The sequence below is a fragment of the Rhea pennata genome, chromosome 2 (genome assembly GCF_028389875.1).
Source record: "Rhea pennata isolate bPtePen1 chromosome 2, bPtePen1.pri, whole genome shotgun sequence".
NCBI lineage: Eukaryota > Metazoa > Chordata > Aves > Rheiformes > Rheidae > Rhea > Rhea pennata.
Genome location: NC_084664.1, coordinates 82,724,107 through 82,745,609, shown reverse-complemented (window position 1 = coordinate 82,745,609; position 21,503 = coordinate 82,724,107). Strand labels below are relative to the sequence as shown.

Sequence of the window (21,503 nt, the reverse complement as noted above, 5' to 3'; positions counted from 1 at the left end):
CCTGTGCTGCAGTCCCATACAGCAACACCTGATAGCCTCTCCTTTTTTCTCTCCCTTTCAGCAGCATCTTGAAGCTTTAAGTATGAAGCAGTGATAGCATCGCCCTTTCCTCTTTCTGAAACATACATTTGGAAATCCGAGAGACCAAGAGTGAAGGGGTTAAAGTGCTACGTATTTTGCACTTGGTTACTAGCCTTCCAGCCAAAGGGGAATTGTTCCCCTTTCACTGAAGTCCTTCAATCTCTTCACATTACTTTTGGTGCTGTATAACATTTTAAAAGCTCCCTGACTGACAGACATGGCCGGAGGCTGAGATCTGCTGGGAGAACTGTAATGTACAGAGCTTCCTCCGCAAAGAGCTGCGGTATAGCAGTTCAGTTGAATACTGCATGATTTTGAGGTCTGTGAAGCAGGGCAGACCATCCCACCACTTTTTTTTTATGTTGTTTATTTCTAACTTTCATCCATACCTAGCCAATTCAAAAGGTTACTTAGAGGTTTTTTTTGCTATGTTGCATGGTTACTGTGATTTTACCATTAAGAACTAGGCACACATCCTGCAGTAGTGGGTCAGGGGACGCACAGGAGTTTGGAAGTCTTAGAACTGAATTATGGAGGAATACAGTCTGAACCTAATGTGATGTGCTGTGGAATGCACTGAAGAGGGAAGCGTGAAAAGTAATGTGACCTGTTAAATAAAAATAGTTGTTAACAGAAATACATTCCACATATATTGATACTCAGTGTGGCTCATAGAATGGTAAGGTTGGAAGGGACCTCTGGAGGTCATCTAGTCCAACCCTCAGCATAGCCCCTGTGGGGACTGAACCCACGACCTTGGCATTAGCAGCACCGTGCTGTAACCAAGTGCAATGTAGTATGGTCCTGTGTGAGTGTAGGTCTGCAGTGTCGTCGTTTTCTGGAATAAAATCCAAAGAATACAAATGATAATGTAAATGGGATCTTTGAACCTTCTACCTAGGAATATTTTGCTCTAAATGGCAAAAAAATTGCAATGTATGGAGTGCAAATTAGGATTTTTTTTTCTTTTTTAGAAAAGGTTCATGAGTAGATAGGATTCCTTCCCATCCTCAGATAATAATCTTAAATCTTTTGTGAAGGTAGGTCACCTTCACTGGACTAGTGAATTTTTACCACATTTGTATTCCCTTCTTTTTTATTATCAAGATCCAAACATAGCCTTTCTAATCAGAATGGGAAAGCTTGTTCTATATTTAGAGTAGCAATTGCTATTATTTTTCCAAAAATTTTTTTTTCCCCTCAAAATTTGTTAGGTCTTCTGGCCTCCTAATTACATATCCTTTCCATTTAGCTACTTCAGCAAGTAGCTAATAAATGGAAATTTTATGCTATTTATTGTTATGGATCATAATAATATTTTTCATAAGGAAAATATAGCCTTTGGCAGTGTTTGTAAATGAGAAAAAATATATGATAAGTACTTTACCATGTCTTCTTTCCTGAGGTCCATATTGTGTAATTGGTTTTTAAGCAGATCTCATTATTGATTTGGTGGAGACTTCTGCTTAAAAATCAATGGCACAATATGACCCTAACAAAGTGGTGAATTGCACAGTGTTATAAATTGTATATATTTTTTTTAAGTAAAATGCATCTATCTTAAATCCTAGAAGCAGTGTTTTTGAACCTGACAAACAGCAAACTGTAGTGTAGACCAGCACTTTATTCCTAGGTTATAAGTCTTAATGAAACAGAATTATTAATTTATACTTAAATCTTCAATCCACAAATTAGCTAGAATAAAACTATGGGTTATAGAAATGTTGGTTGTGAGAGAACCTTTGATCCTCTTCAATTCAAATTAATACAACATACAGAGTGCTGATTGTCTACCCAAAATGAAGAAGAAACATGAAAGGGAAAGTATGTTCATCAAATAAATGTCCTGGGCCTCCTAAAAATCTGAGGGCTCAATTTAAGCATTAGGAGCCTCATGAAAACCATTCTTTTTGTTAAAAGGAACATCAGTAACTTGAGTAGTGGGGAAAAGTTAACACAAAAGTTTTTGCATGTTGCCCACCATTGCTAATGTAGCTGTTGTGTTTCCATTTATTGACTAATTCTACCTTCCAGAGTAGCTCCGTTCGTTTCAGCATGCGCTCTGTAGACTGAGCAGTCTGCGCAGTGTCCTTAGTATGGGCTGGGTCACTGGATTTTTGGATTGTATGAGTGCTCATTCTCAACAGTTTTTATCACCATTGAATTTGATATAGAGGTGCTGATAACAGCTGTACTAAGGCTATCTTTTATTGAATACAAAAGAAAGCGCTTCTGTTAATCATACTGTGGCTAAGAAACACAGTGTATTTATTCAGCTGTCTTTCTATTAAAATGGTCTATGTTGGTATAAACAGAGCAATATGGTAGTATAACAATTCCTTTAAGGTTTGTTTTCTTTCTGTTTTGTTTTGCTAATGGCATTTGGCTTTTACAAGGATCACCACAGTTGTAATTGTCACTGTGATGTGATAGTTCTGTCTCAGCCCTGTAGTTAGTTAGCACTGATTTATTTTTAATCTACATACCTGACATTTGGCAGTATAAATGGGTATTATTGTTTTACCCTACTGGTTTCTCTGTTATTTCTGCACTGGCTGCAGTTCCATCATTTTATCGTATATCAGGACATCATTTTATACATTTATTTTTGGTAGTCCTGAAGAGCAAAATAGCTGTTATTTTGATGCAAGGCTTGTCCATAGACTGCATATGGTGTGTTGGTAGCTTTGTGACATTTAACTGTATGGACACTATTTCCCATTTTTTAAGTTCCCATGGAATTCATGCGCACCTATTCTCCTGAGACTAAGGTTCCATATAACCTTCATCCATGTCCAGGCATAGTAAGGGGATTCTTCCAAAGCGCTTTTCTGGAAAAGCATTCCAACTCTTGAGAGCAGTGTAGAAGAATGACTTCTCTTGTCCCCTGTATTTTTCTGTGTGAATCCGGAATAAACACTTTTGACATTGCTGACCTGTAAGAGTTTTGCTTGATAACTGGGTCATACAGCAAAGGCTATGGTCTTGTCTTCAGAGTCACAAAAGTAACGCTGAGTAGAGCCAGAATGAGCTATTTCTATAATTATCAGACAATGTTCTAGAGCAGCTTAGTGCTACAATCAAAATAGTAATATTTTTTAAAACTCTGATTCCTAATCTTTTTTGTCTGTCTCTGGAAACTAACTAGGTGTGAGAATTTTGATGAACGTTTCAATGTAATTTTATGTAATTTGATGTTGCCATGTAAATCTCTTTTATAGGTCCCTTTAGATGGAATTTAATGCGGCAAAACCCTTGTCATCAGAAGGATTAATGCCTGCATTAGCATTTCCGCAATAAAATCAGAAGCTAAGTGGTGGAGGCCACAGACACCTCAAACCTGGATTCCTCTGCTCTGCATTAAGTGCTGGAGTTTTTATTACTTGCTGTAGGGAAACTGTTGCCAATGCTTACAAGGAACTGCTTATCCCTGCTTCTCTGGGTCCTTTTTGATGGAGGTCTCCTAACGCCACTGCATCCACAACCACAGCAGACTTTAGAAGCAGAGCCAAGAGAAAATGTTGTCCCAGTGCCAGGGAGGAGGTCATCTGCCCAGCGAGTCAAGCGAGGCTGGGTGTGGAATCAGTTTTTTGTGCTGGAGGAGTACATGGGCTCCGAACCCCAGTATGTGGGAAAGGTAATTTTTCACTCTTTCTTTAAAAGTTGTAATGACACAGACAAATAGTAAAATGTGCTATAAAAATGTGCATGTTTCTGATGGGACCAATTTTCTTCAGCAGACAGTAGTTCTATCTGTTCATCTCCCTCACCTTCCAGCCTCTCATATGTCTGTTATGGACATTATTATGATGTTTATCTTATTTCTTTATCCTAGTTTTGGATTAAAAAAAAAAAAAAGAAAGAAAAAGAAAATCCTGAAATAAGCTTGTGGTGCACAACTAACTTTCACAGCATCTACTGTAATATTACTTTTTATTTTTAACAACAAATGTTAGATCAATTTGAAGGATAAGAGTAGAACCCAGAAATTTTTAGCCTAGAATGCACACAGTCATTTCTGTGAGTGGGAGGATTACTCCAAGTGGTGTTCAGCCAACATGAATAACTGCTTTCTGCTCTGTTATTGTATGCCTCGGTATCATTTGCTTTTCTTTTTGATTGTTCAGAATCTTTTCATGTATTTCTAATATGCTTCATGACTTCATAATTCAGACTCTTGCATAGTAGCTTTTATTCTCGGTGCACACATATGTACAGCCATGCTTGCACAGAATATATACAATTCTCTTTCTCATTTTGTGGCCACTGTTTCTTTAATAGTGAGTAAGTAACTTGATAGCCTGCTTCTTGTGTATATGTGACTAGGGGAATGAATTTAGGGAGCAGTGTTTTCAGAAAGGGAAGATGATAATGAGATCTGAAAAAGAAACGTAGCATGGTACATATTATATTAATACCTGTTATGTATAATTTTCAGTTTGAGGGGAGGCCCTTACTGGATGAAAATAACAAGTCAAGGGTCTATTTCCTGAGCCCCTAGATGCTGCTCCCCTAGATGATGGGTTCAGGTTCATTTACAATGAAAACAAGGCATCATGCTTTGGTTTCTACCTTAACATCGTATTTTTACTCTCTATTTTTGGTATAAAGGCAGAAAAGGAGTAATTTCTTCTAAGTATAACTAAAATTCACAGAAAATTAATTTTCCCTCCTGCCTTTCCAAAAAACCCTTACCAATAAAGGAGGTATAAACAGAACAGTAGAAAACCGTGTGTGATTCACTAGGTGATTTGACAAACCAGCCCAAAACATACTTGGATAGTACAGATTCAGGCATTAGTGTTAAGCGCTAAAGCATGTTAGTCAAAAAGATCTGAAAAGCCATGTGTTTATACATTACAATGATAATACGGTAAGTCTGTTTTACAGCCTGAGAAGGAAAGGGAGATCACAGCATGATAAACTGCGTATCAGTTGCTCGTGGATGTTACAACGATGCTTTCTCTAACACAGCTTTGCTCTGACTGCTAGCGAAAGGTGCAGACCAGGACTCTAATCACACGCAGTGCTGCAGCAGCAGCAACACGACTGCTGTGCTTTAACCTCAGAAAACGGCGACGCTATCACTGCACCACTGTAATTCACGAGTCTTCATCCCTTCGTGGGCTGGGCAAGCATCTAGGGTCAACTGTGGGCTGCCAAAACCATATTGTTTTTGCACAAAATTGCCTATTATCGATACATTTTGAATAAGAAGTAACTTCAGAATTAACAGGATATTTTCATTAAGAATAAAGCTTATCACATCACATGTTTTTAAACCTGACGGTATTTCTAAAAATTGTTTCAAGTTGCTGAAAAGACCTTTTTCAAATATGAGGAAAGAGATGTAATTGAACTGCAGTATACGTAACAGCGATGCTTCTTGAGTACTTATGATATACTTCAAGAAAATGTGCTGCTTCTACCTACTAAATAAAATAAAATACAGAGAGATCAGCTTGGCAAAACACAAGATAATTTAGGATATGTAGTTAGTACATCCATCATATCAAATCAGAAAATCTGTTTCTAGAACAGGAAATCCATTCCAGACTGTCATTTTTTGAAACTGTTTATTACCTTCTCAGCTTCCATTTGATGTTTATTATAGCTTATTTTATCTGTATTAACCATTTTGTTCAACCTGAGAAAGGACCTGCCAGTTTTTGGATAAGCCATTCTTCGCTTATCTCTTTAAAGGAAAAAAAAAAAAAAAAAAAAAAAAAAGATGTTGGCGATATTAGCAATTTCCTCTGCTCCTCCATAAGCACTCAAAGAAGGCAGAGTACTGAATGGAAGAAGTTCTTACTTCAGAGAAATTGTGATGTTAAATCCAAAATGTGAAAATAATGCTCAGTATAAATTCATAGCGATCCTTAACATACCAAAATATACTTAATGGTGGCTAATCAATAGCTTTAGATTTAGGTAATTAAAAAAAAACAATGATTTTTTTTTAAGATATGAAATATAATCAAGTTCCTGATTGATTGCAGAAATACCTTTGTTTTATTGTTATGACAATTTAACATTGTTCTACAACAAAATGTAAATAAATTAATTCTTTCTGGGATACTAGTGTTAAATCTTAAAGTAATATTAAGTGTTTTTAAAAGTGTAGGTTATTTCATGTGACCCGGAATTACAGTTTTTCTCATTTCTTCTCCCAGCCATGATAGCAGGGCACAATATAGTGACAGATGCATTGGCGTTTATATTGCTTATTATAGAACTGCGGCACTAACAATGTCACAGTAATTTATAAATAGGAGTTTAATGCATCTATTAAATCAGCTGACAATTTCACTAAACAGTTAGGGATGACTAGTTAATTTTGGAAGCCACCTGGAGGAGAACACAGATTTACAGCAGTAATGTCAGCTGTTATCAGCCAACACACTCAGTTCATTTTATGTCTGTTTTTAGAAGACTATCTCAAGAAGTGTCAGGTTGCAAATCAAAATATAGTTTAGAAACTGATGGGGTTTACTCTAGCTCACAGTTAGAGATCTTGAAATAGTGCTTCATGTCGACACATTTAAAGCTGAAAATAAATAAATAAATAAAAATACTTAGTATACCTTGACCACTTAACCTGAATGTTAAATCAAAAGTGTGGAAATCCTCTGCTTATGTAATATGGAAGTCCCAGAAAAATCCAACAGATTACCAACTAAAAGGTAGTCCCCGTTAATAGAGATCCAGGTATCAGACCTAGGCTAAAATACAAAGTTGGAATATGGTGCTGCCATGTGACACATTTCTGCAAGTTGGAGGGATTCTGTAGAGAAAACCTGAAGGTACATATTTTACTGTTCTCTGTGTGTTTTCTTGGTATCATGAAGCTCCATAAAGTAGCATATGTATAGGCTAAGATTAAGAAGGTCATAATTCTTTTTTGTGCCTTAGTTCTCCCGGATCAGTGAGAGAAATACATGGTTGATTCTCAGGCAGGGCTATGTCCTAACGGTTTAAAATTGCTAACAAGGAAGCATTTTTAATTTCTCTTATGCAGGGATAGTGAGGCCCAAGCCCACTGGAACTTTATCAACCTTGCTAAACTCCTCCTTTATTTTTCTGTTTTGATAATGACGTACAGGGACAGCTTAAATTGAAGGTTCAAGAGAACAAAATATAGGAAAAGAACAATATAGGTTCCTCATTATCAAAATAAAAGAAAGCAAAAAGTGTTGGTTGTTAAGCATGTAGCATATTTCCATTTATATATACATGCATTTTAGTGTGTATACATATACAAATATATATATACACACACACACACACACACACACACATACATACATATATTCCTTGCATTTGAATACATTGCAACTTTTTTGGGGTGTTGTACGCCTGCACAGTAGCTCTTCGTGGGGATTTTGACTGGTTCTCCTCAAGCTTGCGGACAAGCGTGTGGTAGCTTTGCTGAACACAAGAAGGAGTACACAGGAAAACATTACAAAGTCCTTTTCAAGGTAACAGTCACTTGGTTTTCCAATGTGCAACAACTAAATATTCTCAGCTTGTCAGTATTATCTTGCTAATGACTCACCTATACTGCCCTGTTTTGTGTGATTTTGTTCTCTAAACTTCCATTGCATTATACGTGCTCACACACATATAGGTACACGTACATCTGCTACAGAATTTTCTGTTGTGACCTCAAGCAACTGAAAAACGTTATAGCCGCAACTGCAATATGGCCATATGGGATTCACATAACAGAATGGTATTTTTTTGTCGGACTCGGTCATGAGAAATCCTCGTTGTGTTCGGATGGTTCCCCATATACGAAGGTAGAAACGGTGCTGGTAAGAAGCATGCAGAGCAGTTCTCTGCTACGCATCTGTGAGCAGAGCAGAGTGTTTTTTCTGGTGGTTAGTAATTTGTCCACTGCATCTGAAATATGAACACAATACCCATTTATGCATTTTGTAGTGGATAGATTTTAGTACTATGAAATTCAAATGGACCATTTTTTTCAGACTTAAAACAGTATCATTTTTTGCATGCATGCTCTGATTTTACGTTCTTTGCTCTGCCATATGGATGTCTGGATGACAGGGCAGTCCAGGGAGGAAATTTTGCAGTACTTGTGCAAAATCTGTTCTGAGGCAAACAAATTTCCAGTACTATGTCATTCAATCTGGTTTGATTCACAAGCATTGAATTAACATGAAAGCAAAAAGATAGAATTAAAGAAAAATAAATGTGTATACATAATTTAAATGCTACTGACCTTTGAAGAAAAAAATGGTTTAAGTCTCTCTCAGTACCTCCACCCTGATTAATCTAATCCTTTCTTTTAATTATATTTCTGCAAGATTTCTGTTAATAAGAAACATACAATGTTTCATTAAAATCTGGTAGATTATCAAATTCTATGCCCACAATTGAAGCAAAAGCACTCAAAAGAGACTTGTATCATTTCCGTTAGACATTTGCACTGTGCCGCCCTCAAGGAGATGAGAGTTGTTGTTACAGGTACTGCTCCACGTAACCTGTTAATTCACGCTCTTGAGAAGGGCATCACAGTTGCTCACTTCTTGATATTTTTAATTTGACAGGGCGGGAACTGTAGTTACAACAGTGAGCTTGTTCAGCACATGTTAACATGGATTTGTATATCCACTTCTGTCTGCAGATGCCAGGGTGAAATTCCTGTTGGCTTTAGTGAGCCTGAGATGGTAATGTTAGTCTGGCTTACCAAATTAACGGATTTCTCAGCTAAAATGCAGAACCAGCTGTGCACGTGTGAAGTAAAATGAATCCAGTAAGATCTAAATTACCTGCTTTTATTCAGCCTTCCAGCATGATGAGATGTGTGTGTGATCTGTTATTGCACCTCACTGAAAAGGAGCATTTTTTTTCTTTTTAATTTGGTTGTGTTTGATAATTTGACCTTACCTTACATAGTTCTCCTCATTTTGCAACATCCATTCTCCCATCTTTATAATTAATAGTCCTCTCCCAGGTATTGCTTAATCATTGGCTGAGTATTTACTGTGCATATTTCCAAGTGAAAATGAATGTGACTTTATTTTTTTTATCTTTGAAATGTTCTAGAAAGCATCACTTGATCCTCATGTAATTCTCTTCCCAAACATTGACTGCCTAATATTGTCACAATTTTACAGATATGAAAACTGATGAAAAGACATGAAATAGCACGAAAGTATAAAAGGAATCAGATCTAGGGGCAAAACTCTGCAGCTCTCATCTTGCTGTGTTGAGCTGAGACCATTTGACTTCGTCTCTTTCACTTATTGTTAGCTAGAGAAAAAAGTGATGACTTTGAAAGCTTTGTGTCTTGTATATCACAGAAAGTGCAGGAGACACAAAGCAATTTTGACAGCTGCACATGAAATTGCAGGGTGGAAGTAGGACCATGGAAATGCAGAACTCCCATGAGCAACTCAAACTTGCATTTAATGTTTCCTTTTGCAAGCTCATCTTTTTACAAGGTGCATAAAGACCCAGCTTTATTGTCATGTGTTGTATAGATGAGCAACTTAGGTATAACAGAATACTTCTTATTGATCCAGTGACTCCACTTATTCATTGATTTACTTCAGGTAGCTCATAGTGGGAAAGTTAGAAGCACAAATACTGGTAATAACAACACCTTCTGCCTGTGGTTGTAGCATTCATGAAAATTATATGAGGTATTTGCAGACCAAGCAAAGATGAAAACTACTTTCATTGATTGTACGAGAGGAGAAAGAATGAATTCAGGATGAAGGTGGATCAAAATGAAAAGGAAAGATCAACTTCTTGAGTTGTAACCCACATTTTAGGAGATGTGAAAGGTGGTGACCGTTGTTCTTGATTGGTAGGGAGGTCGTAAGTAGAAAAAGTTAAAACTCTGAAACTCAGCAGACTGTATTGGCCTAGAGTTCAAACAGCAGCGTAAGAAGGCTGAAAGCCTGTGGAGATGCTGTTGTTAGTATGAAGGTGCACGCTCTCCAAAGACTTCAGCATACAACTGAGTTGATGGTGTTAATGGCGCCAGTATTTGTCTGTAGTTCATATTGTCACCATTGAGAAAGAAATAGAAAAGAGGTTGTAGGAAGTAAGCTGGTAAGGAAAAACGTTACATCCACTGTAGATTTTTTTTTTTGAATGTCACTATTGAAATTCAATAATCATGTATAAATATAACATTTATTAACAATACTCAAATTTATTTGGGTTGGCAATCTTATCAGGTGCTGAAGAGAAGAAATACCCAATTTGAGAGTCTTTTCATGGTGGAAGTCCCAAGCTGCAATAACCTGTGCTTCTGAGAGTGATTAGAGTGCATATATACCAAACTATAATGCTATATAATGCAACAGTGTTATATAGCAGTCCAGCAGTGAACTCTGTGCTGATCTTGGTTTTATGGCAGGGACAGTTTCCCTCTCTCACACACATCTCCGCCTTCCATAGGCTCTAAATGACCTGTCTCTCCTCTCCCTGTAGAGATAACTGTTTTATAATCCCCTTTTCTGCCTTCGTACCCTTGACATCCACTCTGCTGCAAAAGTTGCAATTGCTTTATTCCTCAGAGATGAGCTGGTACATATCCAATTAAATTCTGAGCAATGGTCTCACTTTACATTTAACTTTGAACTCTGCAGTTTATGTTCTGATCTGTAGAAAGCCTTGTGCACTCAAAAGCTTGCTTACTTTTGCCAGATATATTACTAGGCTTCATAAAAGGAACTGCCTTCTTAAGTGGGCCTTGTCTTTGCTACATGTTAATCCAAATGCAAAACAGATTAGATTAGATGTCTTCCAACTGGAACAGAACAATAAACAACAAAATGAACATATCCTAGGAGTAAAAAGTTTTTGTTATATGAACGCTGTTGGGTCTCACTGTTGGGTTACTCTTGGCTATCTCTATTCCTCCTTATTCCTGACCATTTACTCAATCTAAATATTGATTATAAAATTCCAAGTAATCCATTAAAATTGTAGAGTCATTTGTCAATGAGAGGTTATATTGTTTCTGGGAGCACAAAATTAATTCAACTGCAAGAACAATCTCATTTAAAACTGTCTTCCTCTTTTATTTCCAGGATTAGTTTAAACTTGGATAAATTCCTTGTTTTAGTTCAGTATGTGGTAGCATGAGCATGTGTAGTGCAACCACTGTGAAGCAGTGATACATGATATAGCTCTGTATAGGCAAGAGTGGATGACTAAGGAGCGAGGTACTTAAGCAAGACATACTCCAGGTGAAATTAGCCTGGGGGTAGATATTTCAGGAAAGGTGAAGAAGGAGGGGGAAAGGCTGAAAAACATAATAATTTAACACATTGAAGAAAACATCCACCACCATTGGCACAGAGTGAAAGTAAACCACATATAGTTTTATTAGTTAACAGCTTAAATTTTGTTTTCTTCTAGAGGAATATTTCATTTCATAAACACGTGGAAAAAAAAGTAAAATAATTGTTGATTCTTACTGTACTACAAAATGTAAAAAGAACAGTAGAAAAAGAGATTAAAGTATGGTAGAAAAAGAGATTAAAAGAGTATGTATGGAATAAGATGTGAAGAAATACTCAAGAAGTAAGATGGCAAGAAAGAATGATTTTATACAAATTCAGAAATTGTGGAAATAATGCCGTAGCTAGAAACAGCCGGGGGCAATGACAGATGAAATCTTGGTCCTTCTAAAACCAGTTGAAGTTCTGCCACTGACTGCACTAAAGCTGGCGGGCTGGAGGATGCCCAATACCTTACATCACAGGTACCACAGTGTTCTGTTACTTGTTGCCGATATTTTCCTTCAATTAGTTAAAATATCACATTTTGCTTCTAGTAGGTTCATATATCTGTGCTTTGCTGTCTTCGGACGTTATTCCCCCAAGTGATGGTACCCAAAATTTTATAGATTGAGGCATAGTACTCTTAACTCAAACAGTAAATAGAAGCTTCAGAAATACAGTAAGTTTTATCTAAAACAGCTGTGTGCAGCTGTTTATCCTTCACCTCTACAGCAGGGAGAAAAGTGTGGGTAGAGAACAAAGCAGAGTTTGGAAAAAGACTCCAGCCTTCCAGCACCAGCTTTAACAACTGGCAGATAATTTTTTTTATCTGTTAGTCTCTAGTATATAAGCTGAAGTTGTTATTGGTGCTATTGAACCGGAAGCCTTTATGACACAGCTACCGCTTATTTAAAAACAGTGGATTTTCAGTGACAGATAAATTAGTGACCCCTTATGTCACGAAAATACAAAACTGATCACAGAAAAAAATATATATACATAATTTTGCATCCTGGACTCCATCGTGCTGTATTTAGTGAGGCTCTAGGCTGGAACCTGTGTTATTTAACAAGTTCATGAATGATCTAGAAAAGGGAGTGAATGTCCAGGTGACAATGTTTGCTGGTGAAACTGAATAATTCGGGTTAGTAAAGACAAAGGTAGAATGTGAAGTAGGGTCAAAGGACCTTATGAGACTGAGGATTTAAACAGTAGAAGAAATTCAATATGAAGCATATATAAATAAATATAAAATATACATATAAATAAATTAAAATAAATACTAGGAGGAAGAGAGTTATAATCCTGCCTTCATTGGATATTTTAATAATAATACAACATTAGAAAAGTTTAAAATTGCAGGTCAGCATCATAATATGATATTGAGAAAAATGTCCAGTTAGCAAGACTTTTGTGGTATTGTTGCAAATATCCTTGCCTTGCAAACTCTACATCCTTCCTCCTATTGAACATTTCACAACTGTTTCTCTAGCTTTTTTCATACATGTTCCTAGTTGCATATCTTCCATAAAAAGCTAGCTGAGCCTCCTCAGAGCCCCCTGTGAGCCCCTTAGAGGTTCTCTCTGCCTTTAGCTGAGAGGGACCCAGCTTGATCTCTGCTCTGGCAAACGTGGCCATGGGGGGCATTCGAGGGAGCCCTAACTCAAATGCAACTGCAAAAGACAGGGTACGTGCAGATTGTAAATATTGCCAAATGTCTTCATGCTGTGAGGTTTCTGTCTTTTCATACAAATCTTAGGCCATTTTTGGAAAATGTAGTAAGTCATTTATATCACACTTCGCAATCTGCTTCATGGAAATAAAACAACCTGCCAATATGGATAAGAGTTGAAAACATATCGTGTAAGTCTGACTGCTGATACACTGTAAAGCAAAAAGTAAATGAATGAAAACTTATTATACCTACTGCTTTTGTTCTGCGAGTGAAGTCTTTGTTTATCTTGTAAATTCAAAAACCCTGAGAGTTCTGTGTATGTTTGCATACATTCTTTGTATATAAAGTAATTTCCAGGCAAATTTAAGCAAATCACGTATTTTTTGTTCTGCTTGAATAAGCATTTAGGACTGTCAGGCATGTGTACCCCAGTATTTTGATGTTCTGTCCTTTCCTAGGTTTTTAGAAATTCTCTGGCACTTATTTACACTTGCCCTTAAAAAAAAATCATAAGGTGAAGCAAGATTAGAGAGAATTTTCTATTCCAATATCTCAGAAGGTAATGTCAATAAATGTGCTTTAATTAGTAAAATCTTTCCTCCCTTTGACTACAGCAGTGAGCAAGCAATATTCCTTGGGAATGACCCAGTGCCGTTCAGCAGAGGTTGTTCTATTCTAATTCTTCCAGTGTCATTGCTTTTCAACAGTGATCTTGGAGTAAGCTGGTGATCACTAAGCTGGTTACCTGAGATTTATCTTTTTTTTTTTTTTTTTTTTTTTTTTTTCCTGTGTCTTGGAGTGAATGTAGTGTTACTCTGTTGAAGAGAGTAGAGTTTGTCTAGTATTTCATAACAGAAACCAAAGACGTTTTCTTTAGGATGTCAAAATAAGTTAGATGTTTAACCTGAGTCACTGCATCGAAAAACATCAGCCTATAGATATTTAGGTATTACAGTTTATGTGAATTACTGATTAACAGTAAAAATGCAGTGCAGAGCAGTCTAATTGCTTTAACAATGTCTCTCTTATTGTGAGAACTGAAGCATAAACTGGTAAAGTGCAAGCCAAGAAAAAAAAAAAAAAACTCAATGAAGTTATTAGTACAGTGTATTTCTTGTAGAGTCTTAAAACACTTTTTCAGCACTATAATAAAAGACAGTTAATAGCTGCTTCTTGTCAGCCCCAGCTGTACCAGTCCAACAGCAGGTACTGCTTCTAGTTTAACCCTAATTGATGCCAGCAGTAGAGTTCTAGAAAAAAAATCGATGAGTGTTTGTGGAATCAGGAGATTCACACATACGCCTAATGAATTCCGGCAGACAGCATTTGTGCAGTTTAAGAGCTGTAATAAAGATGCTGAAAACTTGAAACAGTGATCAGTTTTAGTAAGTATTTCTTTTTGGTAAAAATACATGTTACTGTGACTTTTTAAAAAGTATAGTATCTACTTCTGAGTAATTTCTGTGCTGGCAGACTACTCTCGTATGATTAGAAAAGTTAAATGCAATGCAGGAATTCTGGCTTTTTTTTTTTTTTTTTTTTTTGGTAATGAAAAACATAAGACAAAACCAACTTCTTCTTTCATATGAGACACAAGCAAGATTGATTTACTTTATTTATCATTCTGACACATGGATTGCAATGCTTCATTAGCCATATCTGAAAGTCTGAAAGTCTTGTAGGGCCTGTTTCTGAATTGTCAGAATTCTACATCACTCCTACTTTAGCAGGTTGAGTGTAAAATTCTGCCATATAAGTCTAGCTGTAACTTCACTGTTTTGTTGTAGCATAATTTTATTACCCAGGGTAGAAAACCTAGATATATTGTCAATTATTAAAAAAAAAAAAAAAAAAAAAAAAAAAAAAAAAGCAGTGTGTAAACAATTCTTTTGTTTTAGAAGGACTGGACTTTTTTTTATATATATATAACTGTATTCAATCCTATACAAAATGAATTCCCTTCTCTATAAAATGTTGTGATCCACAAAGATACTTTTATGACCCTCATCCTTAAGGCATCTGAACACTGCAATGATTATCCTTGAAGCAGCTCTGTGAGGCAGGAATGTATTAGCTCCCTTCAGTAAGGGAATGAAGCAGAGGAAAGACTGCATTATTTGTCAGAATAATTATCAAAACTGTATTAAAACCTTGGAGACTAGAAAGTCCATCCTTCTGCCTTTATTTTATTTTTAATGTGTGTTTTTTTTATAAATATTCATTTACAGTTTGATGTTGTCTGCACTGGTAAAGAGGGAGTTCTCTCTATGCTGAACAATGCAGCAACTAAAAGATCTGGGCAGATCTGCCTACCTGGAAGTCAAATAAAGGATTACTGATTAAATTTCTCTACATCCAACCACTGCAATGCTCTTAGATTATCCAAAACCATTCCTAGTCTTGACATTAATAATGTCAAATTTGTAACTGCAAGGTAAAGAAGCTCAAGGGAATAAGAGTAGAGGAGAAAAGAGCAATACTGTCAATTCTTTGCTTGTCTACCACATTCATGAATCGTCAGAGTAGGTGCCAAAATTATTAAAATAAGAGTAAAAATGTCAATCAAAATTATCATGTTGTAAAATTCATACTACCCTGTTTGCTTTTCTGCCTTCTGCATCTTTGCTTGTTTTTCTTGGAAAAGATAGTCAACTTGTTTCTTAGGACAGTTTAGCCCCAGAGACTTATTCTGAAGGAATGATTTCCTCAGTGTGTTAAATAATTCTGATATGTTGCTCATTTTCTTTAATTATCTCCAAGTATCAGTGCTAAAAATCACATAAAAAACAATGATATAAGTAATCAGCCTATTGGCATTACTTTTCCTACAGACTATGTGAGATAATAAGAGACATACTGAATTTGAACACATTATATGCATTAAACAGGTCAAGTTTTTTTACAATAAGGGGAAGGAGAGGAGGAAAAACAAACCCTCTGCTACTCCTCTGCCCAATATCCAGATGACAGAAAACAAAGATTCTTTCATTCCATATGTTGGTGTGGGCTCTGTTGTCATGGTTGTTATTGATGGACAGTTGTAAGCAATGAGTCTGATAAATGTGCAAACTTACTTGTTTCGATAGCTTATCTCCAGTGTATCTACCTAACAATGTAGCTCAAGCTGCAGGAAAAAAAAGTAAGTTCAAAATATAAATATATGTAAAATTATGTAAGGACTTGTAAAGCCATTGACATTATATCAGGAGTATGTATGTAAGTAACTGAAAGTCATTTATAGTCTTAATAAGCGTGGATGCTTTAAACTAAAGGACAAAATGAACAAGAGCCTAAAACAATGTCTCCAAAGAAAGATAATGGTGATATTTGTCTAAATATCCCATACATTTTGACATATTTGTTAATGCAAATTAACAAATCTTTTCATAGAACTGATCATCAAATTGTGGGTTTTAAAAAATGTTTCCATTTTTCCTTGCTAAATTTCAGTATGTTTGATGTTATTCTATCACTGATTTCGTAACCAGGTGGTGAAAGATATATATATATATAATATATACTTAAAGAGAAAATGTTTTAGTTTACAATTCAAATATAAACTAAAGTTTACTTCCATTTTGACCTGTGTCCAATAAATAAATTAGACTCTTCTTAAACATTCTTCTCAAATTTTTCAAAGGAAGAAAACCGGATACTATTTTTGTAACATACTGAAGTCCTGACCATATTTCAAAATCCTGGCATTTGTGAGATAGCTAATATCCAATGAATCTCCATGAGTGTTTTTGTTTGGATCTAAAATGCACTTTTGAAACAAATCTCTTAGTCCTTCAGATTTACTGTACTTTACTGGATCATTTCTGGATAAAAATAAGCTAAGGATGCCTTGTAGGAATTGGCATTTAGTCTATGGGAGTGGATTAGACCTTGTCCAGAGCACAAACCAGAGCTGCACTTAGCCTGAATGTTGATTCCTCAGCATCAGCTGATGTATTGCAGAAATCCACATTATTGCCAGTGTAGATATAGCTAATGTCTCCCAGCTGAAATCAAACATGGAGAAACTGTCCACAGCTACGAAAGTATTGTCATGTTTAGACTCAGCCATCTTTCCCTCAATTCGAGCTAAACTTTCCAGACTTTCAAGAAGAGCTACTGAGCTAAAGTGATTTATACAGTCAAACACCCAAAGATAAGAGAGAAAATTTGCAGAATGGTAGTATGCCGCAAGTTGTATGAGTTCAGTTTTGCAGTAGTTCTTTGAGATACTCATATTACGAATGTTATTTGGTTGAAAATATGACATAAATATGCCACTTTTTCATGTGTGTGCTGTAGATCTCTGGTAGTCCATATCCCTGAAGTGTAGATACTAGAAAATAAGTCCTTACACAAATTGCACAGAATCAGAGCAGAGGCAGCCTATTGGAGAGAGGCAAAAGATAGAGGGATCTGAGAAAAACTTTCTTTTGCGTGCACACGTGTATATCCTGCTGTGCTGTTGAATCACTTTTTAAAATAAATAACCCACAAGTTATACCCATGCAGTGTAGTATATATATAGACCTTCTATGATCTGCATGTAAGATATAAAGGAAGACTACAAGTATGAAATAAAGCCTGAGTAAAAGTTACTTAGGCTAGCATCTTTTCCTACACACACTTGCTTTTTTTTTTTTTTTTTAATTATGATTATCTAGGGTGCTGCTTACTTGTAACTACAACTTACGAAGTAGATTCTGCCCTGTGAAGACTTAAGCACATACATAAGTTCAATCATTTAAGTTACTCCTTTGAACTTAATTGGGTTACCAAAAAAGTATGCATGTACTGCACACTTGAAAGAGTATTTTTTCTCTTGTAGGAATCAGCTCCCTTTCCTTTTGCAAATTTTCTCAATGTCACTCCTAACATACAGGAATGGCAGTGGTGTCTCAGGAGAGGAGAGGATGTGTGTTCCATTACACTATCTTTCTTCCTGGAATATGAGGTCTAGTAGATTAAATGAGTTCCTATTTAAACAATCATAGCATGCATTGCAGTGTATCCTTATCTATCAGAGCAATTCATCTAACTTTCTGTGCCTTCAGCTTTCCAAAACATTTGACTGCTGCTTGGATGGTTTAGGACTTGTTCATTGAATAGTCCTAGTTTGCTGAGAGGATAAGAGGACATGATGTAAAGGAAGGGTTCTTGCCACAATAAAGATGACGAAGTGAAATCTTAGTGCAGGGAACAGTTAAAGGTTGGTATCCGTGCAAAATCAATATAAGCAAGTTATTGCTGATCAGGAGAGAAATGAAAAGTTATTTGTTGATGCACTTGGTTCAGAAAATATGCAATCTACTTAAATAGGCTTTTACTGCAACAATGAAAGACAATATGAAGTCTCATTAAAAAAAAAACAAGAGAAAACAAAAAAGAGAAAACAAGAGTAGTCCAATTCAATAATAAAGACTTCAAGAGAAAATTTAGGGTATGATAAAGTGTAAAAGGAGTTGTGAAGAACAGAAGTCATTCTCTAAAAACTTGTTTATGCTCTTTACAGTATATTTATTTCTTCACTGTGAGAGTGATGGAGCACTGGAGCAGGTTGCCCAGAGAGGCTGTGGAGTCTCATTCTCTGGAGATATTCAAGGCCCACCCGGATGCAACCCTGTCTAACATGCTCTAGGTGACCCTGCTGAGCAGGGAGGTTGGACTAGATGGTCTCCAGAGGTCCCTTCCAACCTTACTGATTCTGTGATTCTATGATTCTATGATAAAGGCAGGCAGTTTCTCCTAATATATGCTCGTGAAAATATTCACTGTAATTTTCTTTAAACTAAAAAGAATTAATATTTCAAAACTTTTTATATATGAAAGAGTTTGGAAAGGATGAATACATTATTCACAAGCTGTGATAGTGAAATCGTGTATGTAGAATGCAGTCTAAAATTCCTTCTTTTTTTTTCTTTAAGATTCTCATAAAATGTGTATTTTTAAGTACTTGACTATGTAAAATTTATTTGCCCTTCTTTCTGAAACTTTTGCTAGCTGTTTAGCAACATCTATTAGTAATGTATATGATTTACACGTTTGATCATATTTTTTTTCCTTTTCCCTTTTCTCCTTTTCCTTTTCCCTTCCTTTTCTTTCCTTCTTCTCCTTCTTTCCATGCTTTCTTTACTTTCTCTTTTCCTTTTTTCTCCTCTCTCTATCACCTGGAAAAGACAGAATATAAAAGTTATAAGGAAAATGTGTATATGTTTGTGTATAAAATCAGCAGCTAGGGGGATGATATTTGATTATTTACTTTTGCACTGATAAATGATCCAAATTTTCTCTCTGATTCCAATAGCTTGACCTTTACTGTTTTCATCCTTAAACCTTCGTTGAGCTGACCTAGTTTCACGTGGAAGGACAAGTTTGCTCTTGAGGAGAATACTCTGTCAAAATCAACCAACTCTGCTCTTCTTTGGAACTGGCTAGGGTTATTAAAATTGCTCTTTTCTTAAGTGTCCCCAGCTGAAGCTGTATAAAGTTACATGATTCTGGTTCACTTCCTTGCTCTTTACTTTGGATTCTGGGGTTTGATTGAAAAACAAACTTAAAGCTCATCTATAGCTGCTATGTGCTGGAAGGCACTACTGGTAGGGGACTGGCATTCAAGTCACTAAACTTGGCTTCTGTTTATAAATTATACTAGTGACCTACTTTGTACCACTGTATTTCTTTGTCTGTGTTTCCCTTCCTTTATGTAGGGATGATCATGTCCACTTTAAATTGATGCACAGCTATCATCTGGAGCTTGCATATGCACTGCTTTGCTTGTTCACAGGGAAAGGTACTTTTCCATCCTTGCAGATTTGGACAGCGAATGATACTGCTCAGCGAGGATCTGTCGGAGTTATGGACAAAGTAGAGAATGAGTTGGTATCTGTTGCCCTGGAATAGCAAGACACATATCCTTCACCTGTGGGAGGAAGCAGTGGAAGAAGCAGGTAGTCAGTAGTAGTGGGAGTACAAAGCTTTATTTGCACTTTTCAGAAGTCATCTTGAGACACCTTGGCAGTTCTGGTACGTCTGCGGTGGCATGCTGAGCAGGGATTTATGTTTGAACCCTGTACCGTAGAGACGAGGAAAAGAATCTGCCAGCTAAGATATGTAACTGCTTGCTTATAAGTTATTTATAGATGGACATATTCCTCTTCATACTTGTGCTCTGTTCAGCCTGGTGTGGCTGAAATGCCCATTCAGCAGTTGATCAAAGCCATGCCAGTCAAAGGGGGTAGACAAGTAGTAGAGCCACTCCGCATAATTTTCTCTCTTCTGAAAATGTTGTCTTGTTTTCCTTTCTTAAAAATTAAAACAGTGCCTTTCTGAAGCAAGCATGTTCCAGTAGAGAGAACTTGTATCAGAACTGTAGAGGGGATTTAGTCAGGATTTTGTTGAGGTTCTTTCATGTGTATTAATAAAATTATTTTTTATTTGTGGGAAAGAAGAGAGGTCTTCAAATTCCCCAATATTTTTCTTCTAAAATGTAGATCCATTTCACATTCTTCTCATTCTTAAGAATGAATTTATGTGAGTTTATCTTTACACAGGTAAAATCCAGAGATTTTACTGAAAAAGGGGCACCAGAGGCCCACAGTTTTAACACATTTGACTGCCTAATAGATCTTTCAGGAAGACAGAAGTGCTATACTGTTACTTGCTGCAAGTTTATCAATTTAGGAAGAAATCAAATGACTGTTGTTCCAGTAACGAAGACACCACTACTAGAAGTACTATTTAAAACAAACTAATCTTAAAATTATTTTTATCTGGCAGGAGATCTGTGTTATAATGCCTCTTTAAAGTGAGCTGGATAAGACCTCACACGCAAATAATTTGCAACCAGTCTAACTAGGTCATTAATGGAACAACTTATCAAAGAAGCTTCAAAATTTGGGAGGTTGGACTAGATGATCTCCAGAGGTCCCTTCCAACCTTACTGATTTTATGATTCTATGATTCTATGATCTTTAGCCAGGTCTGTCACTGATTTTCTGCCTTTTAATAAAATTTATAAAAGAATATTCAGAAAAAAAGTAGAATTCAGTTAGATTCTCATGAAAGGCCATCATGCTCAGAAGGCTGTAAGTGTACTGGGACACTGTTCATTTATGGTTTTGTAGCATCAAATTTCATTCTATGACAGGTGCTTTGTGTCCCACAACACCAATCCACGCTTCTTGTAAATGTATCATTAAAATGAAAAAATACGCACTTTTAAGGCACACACAGTAAATCAAAAGCTCATTTTTGCTTAAATATTTTTCTTCGTCTGTGCTAGATGATTTTTCAATGTAAATTTTACTGTGCTCAAAACAAGGCCAGCTGAATGCCAGTGAGAGATGAATCTATCTGGAAAGCTTAAAAGGGTACACTGCAAGTGAATGCCGTTTGCTTTTCATACCTCTAAGCCAGCCTCTCAAAAGACTTAGTTTTAGCGTAAAGGATGTAGCTCTAAATTCGATCTGTTGGCAGCCCAGCAGGAA

The 21,503-nt window shown here is 36.3% G+C and overlaps 1 protein-coding gene across 2 annotated transcripts in view; it reads left to right on the top strand.

Annotated features, from left to right (window-relative positions):
• Positions 1 to 3,487: 3,487 nt before the first annotated feature.
• CDH12 (cadherin 12) overlaps positions 3,488 to 21,503 on the top strand; it is a 157,868-nt gene continuing 139,852 nt past the window's right edge. For both annotated transcript variants that reach the window (XM_062568001.1, XM_062568000.1), the window contains exon 1: positions 3,488 to 3,718. In XM_062568001.1, the coding sequence (XP_062423985.1) occupies positions 3,488 to 3,718 (231 nt within the window). The remainder of the gene's footprint in view (positions 3,719 to 21,503) is intronic.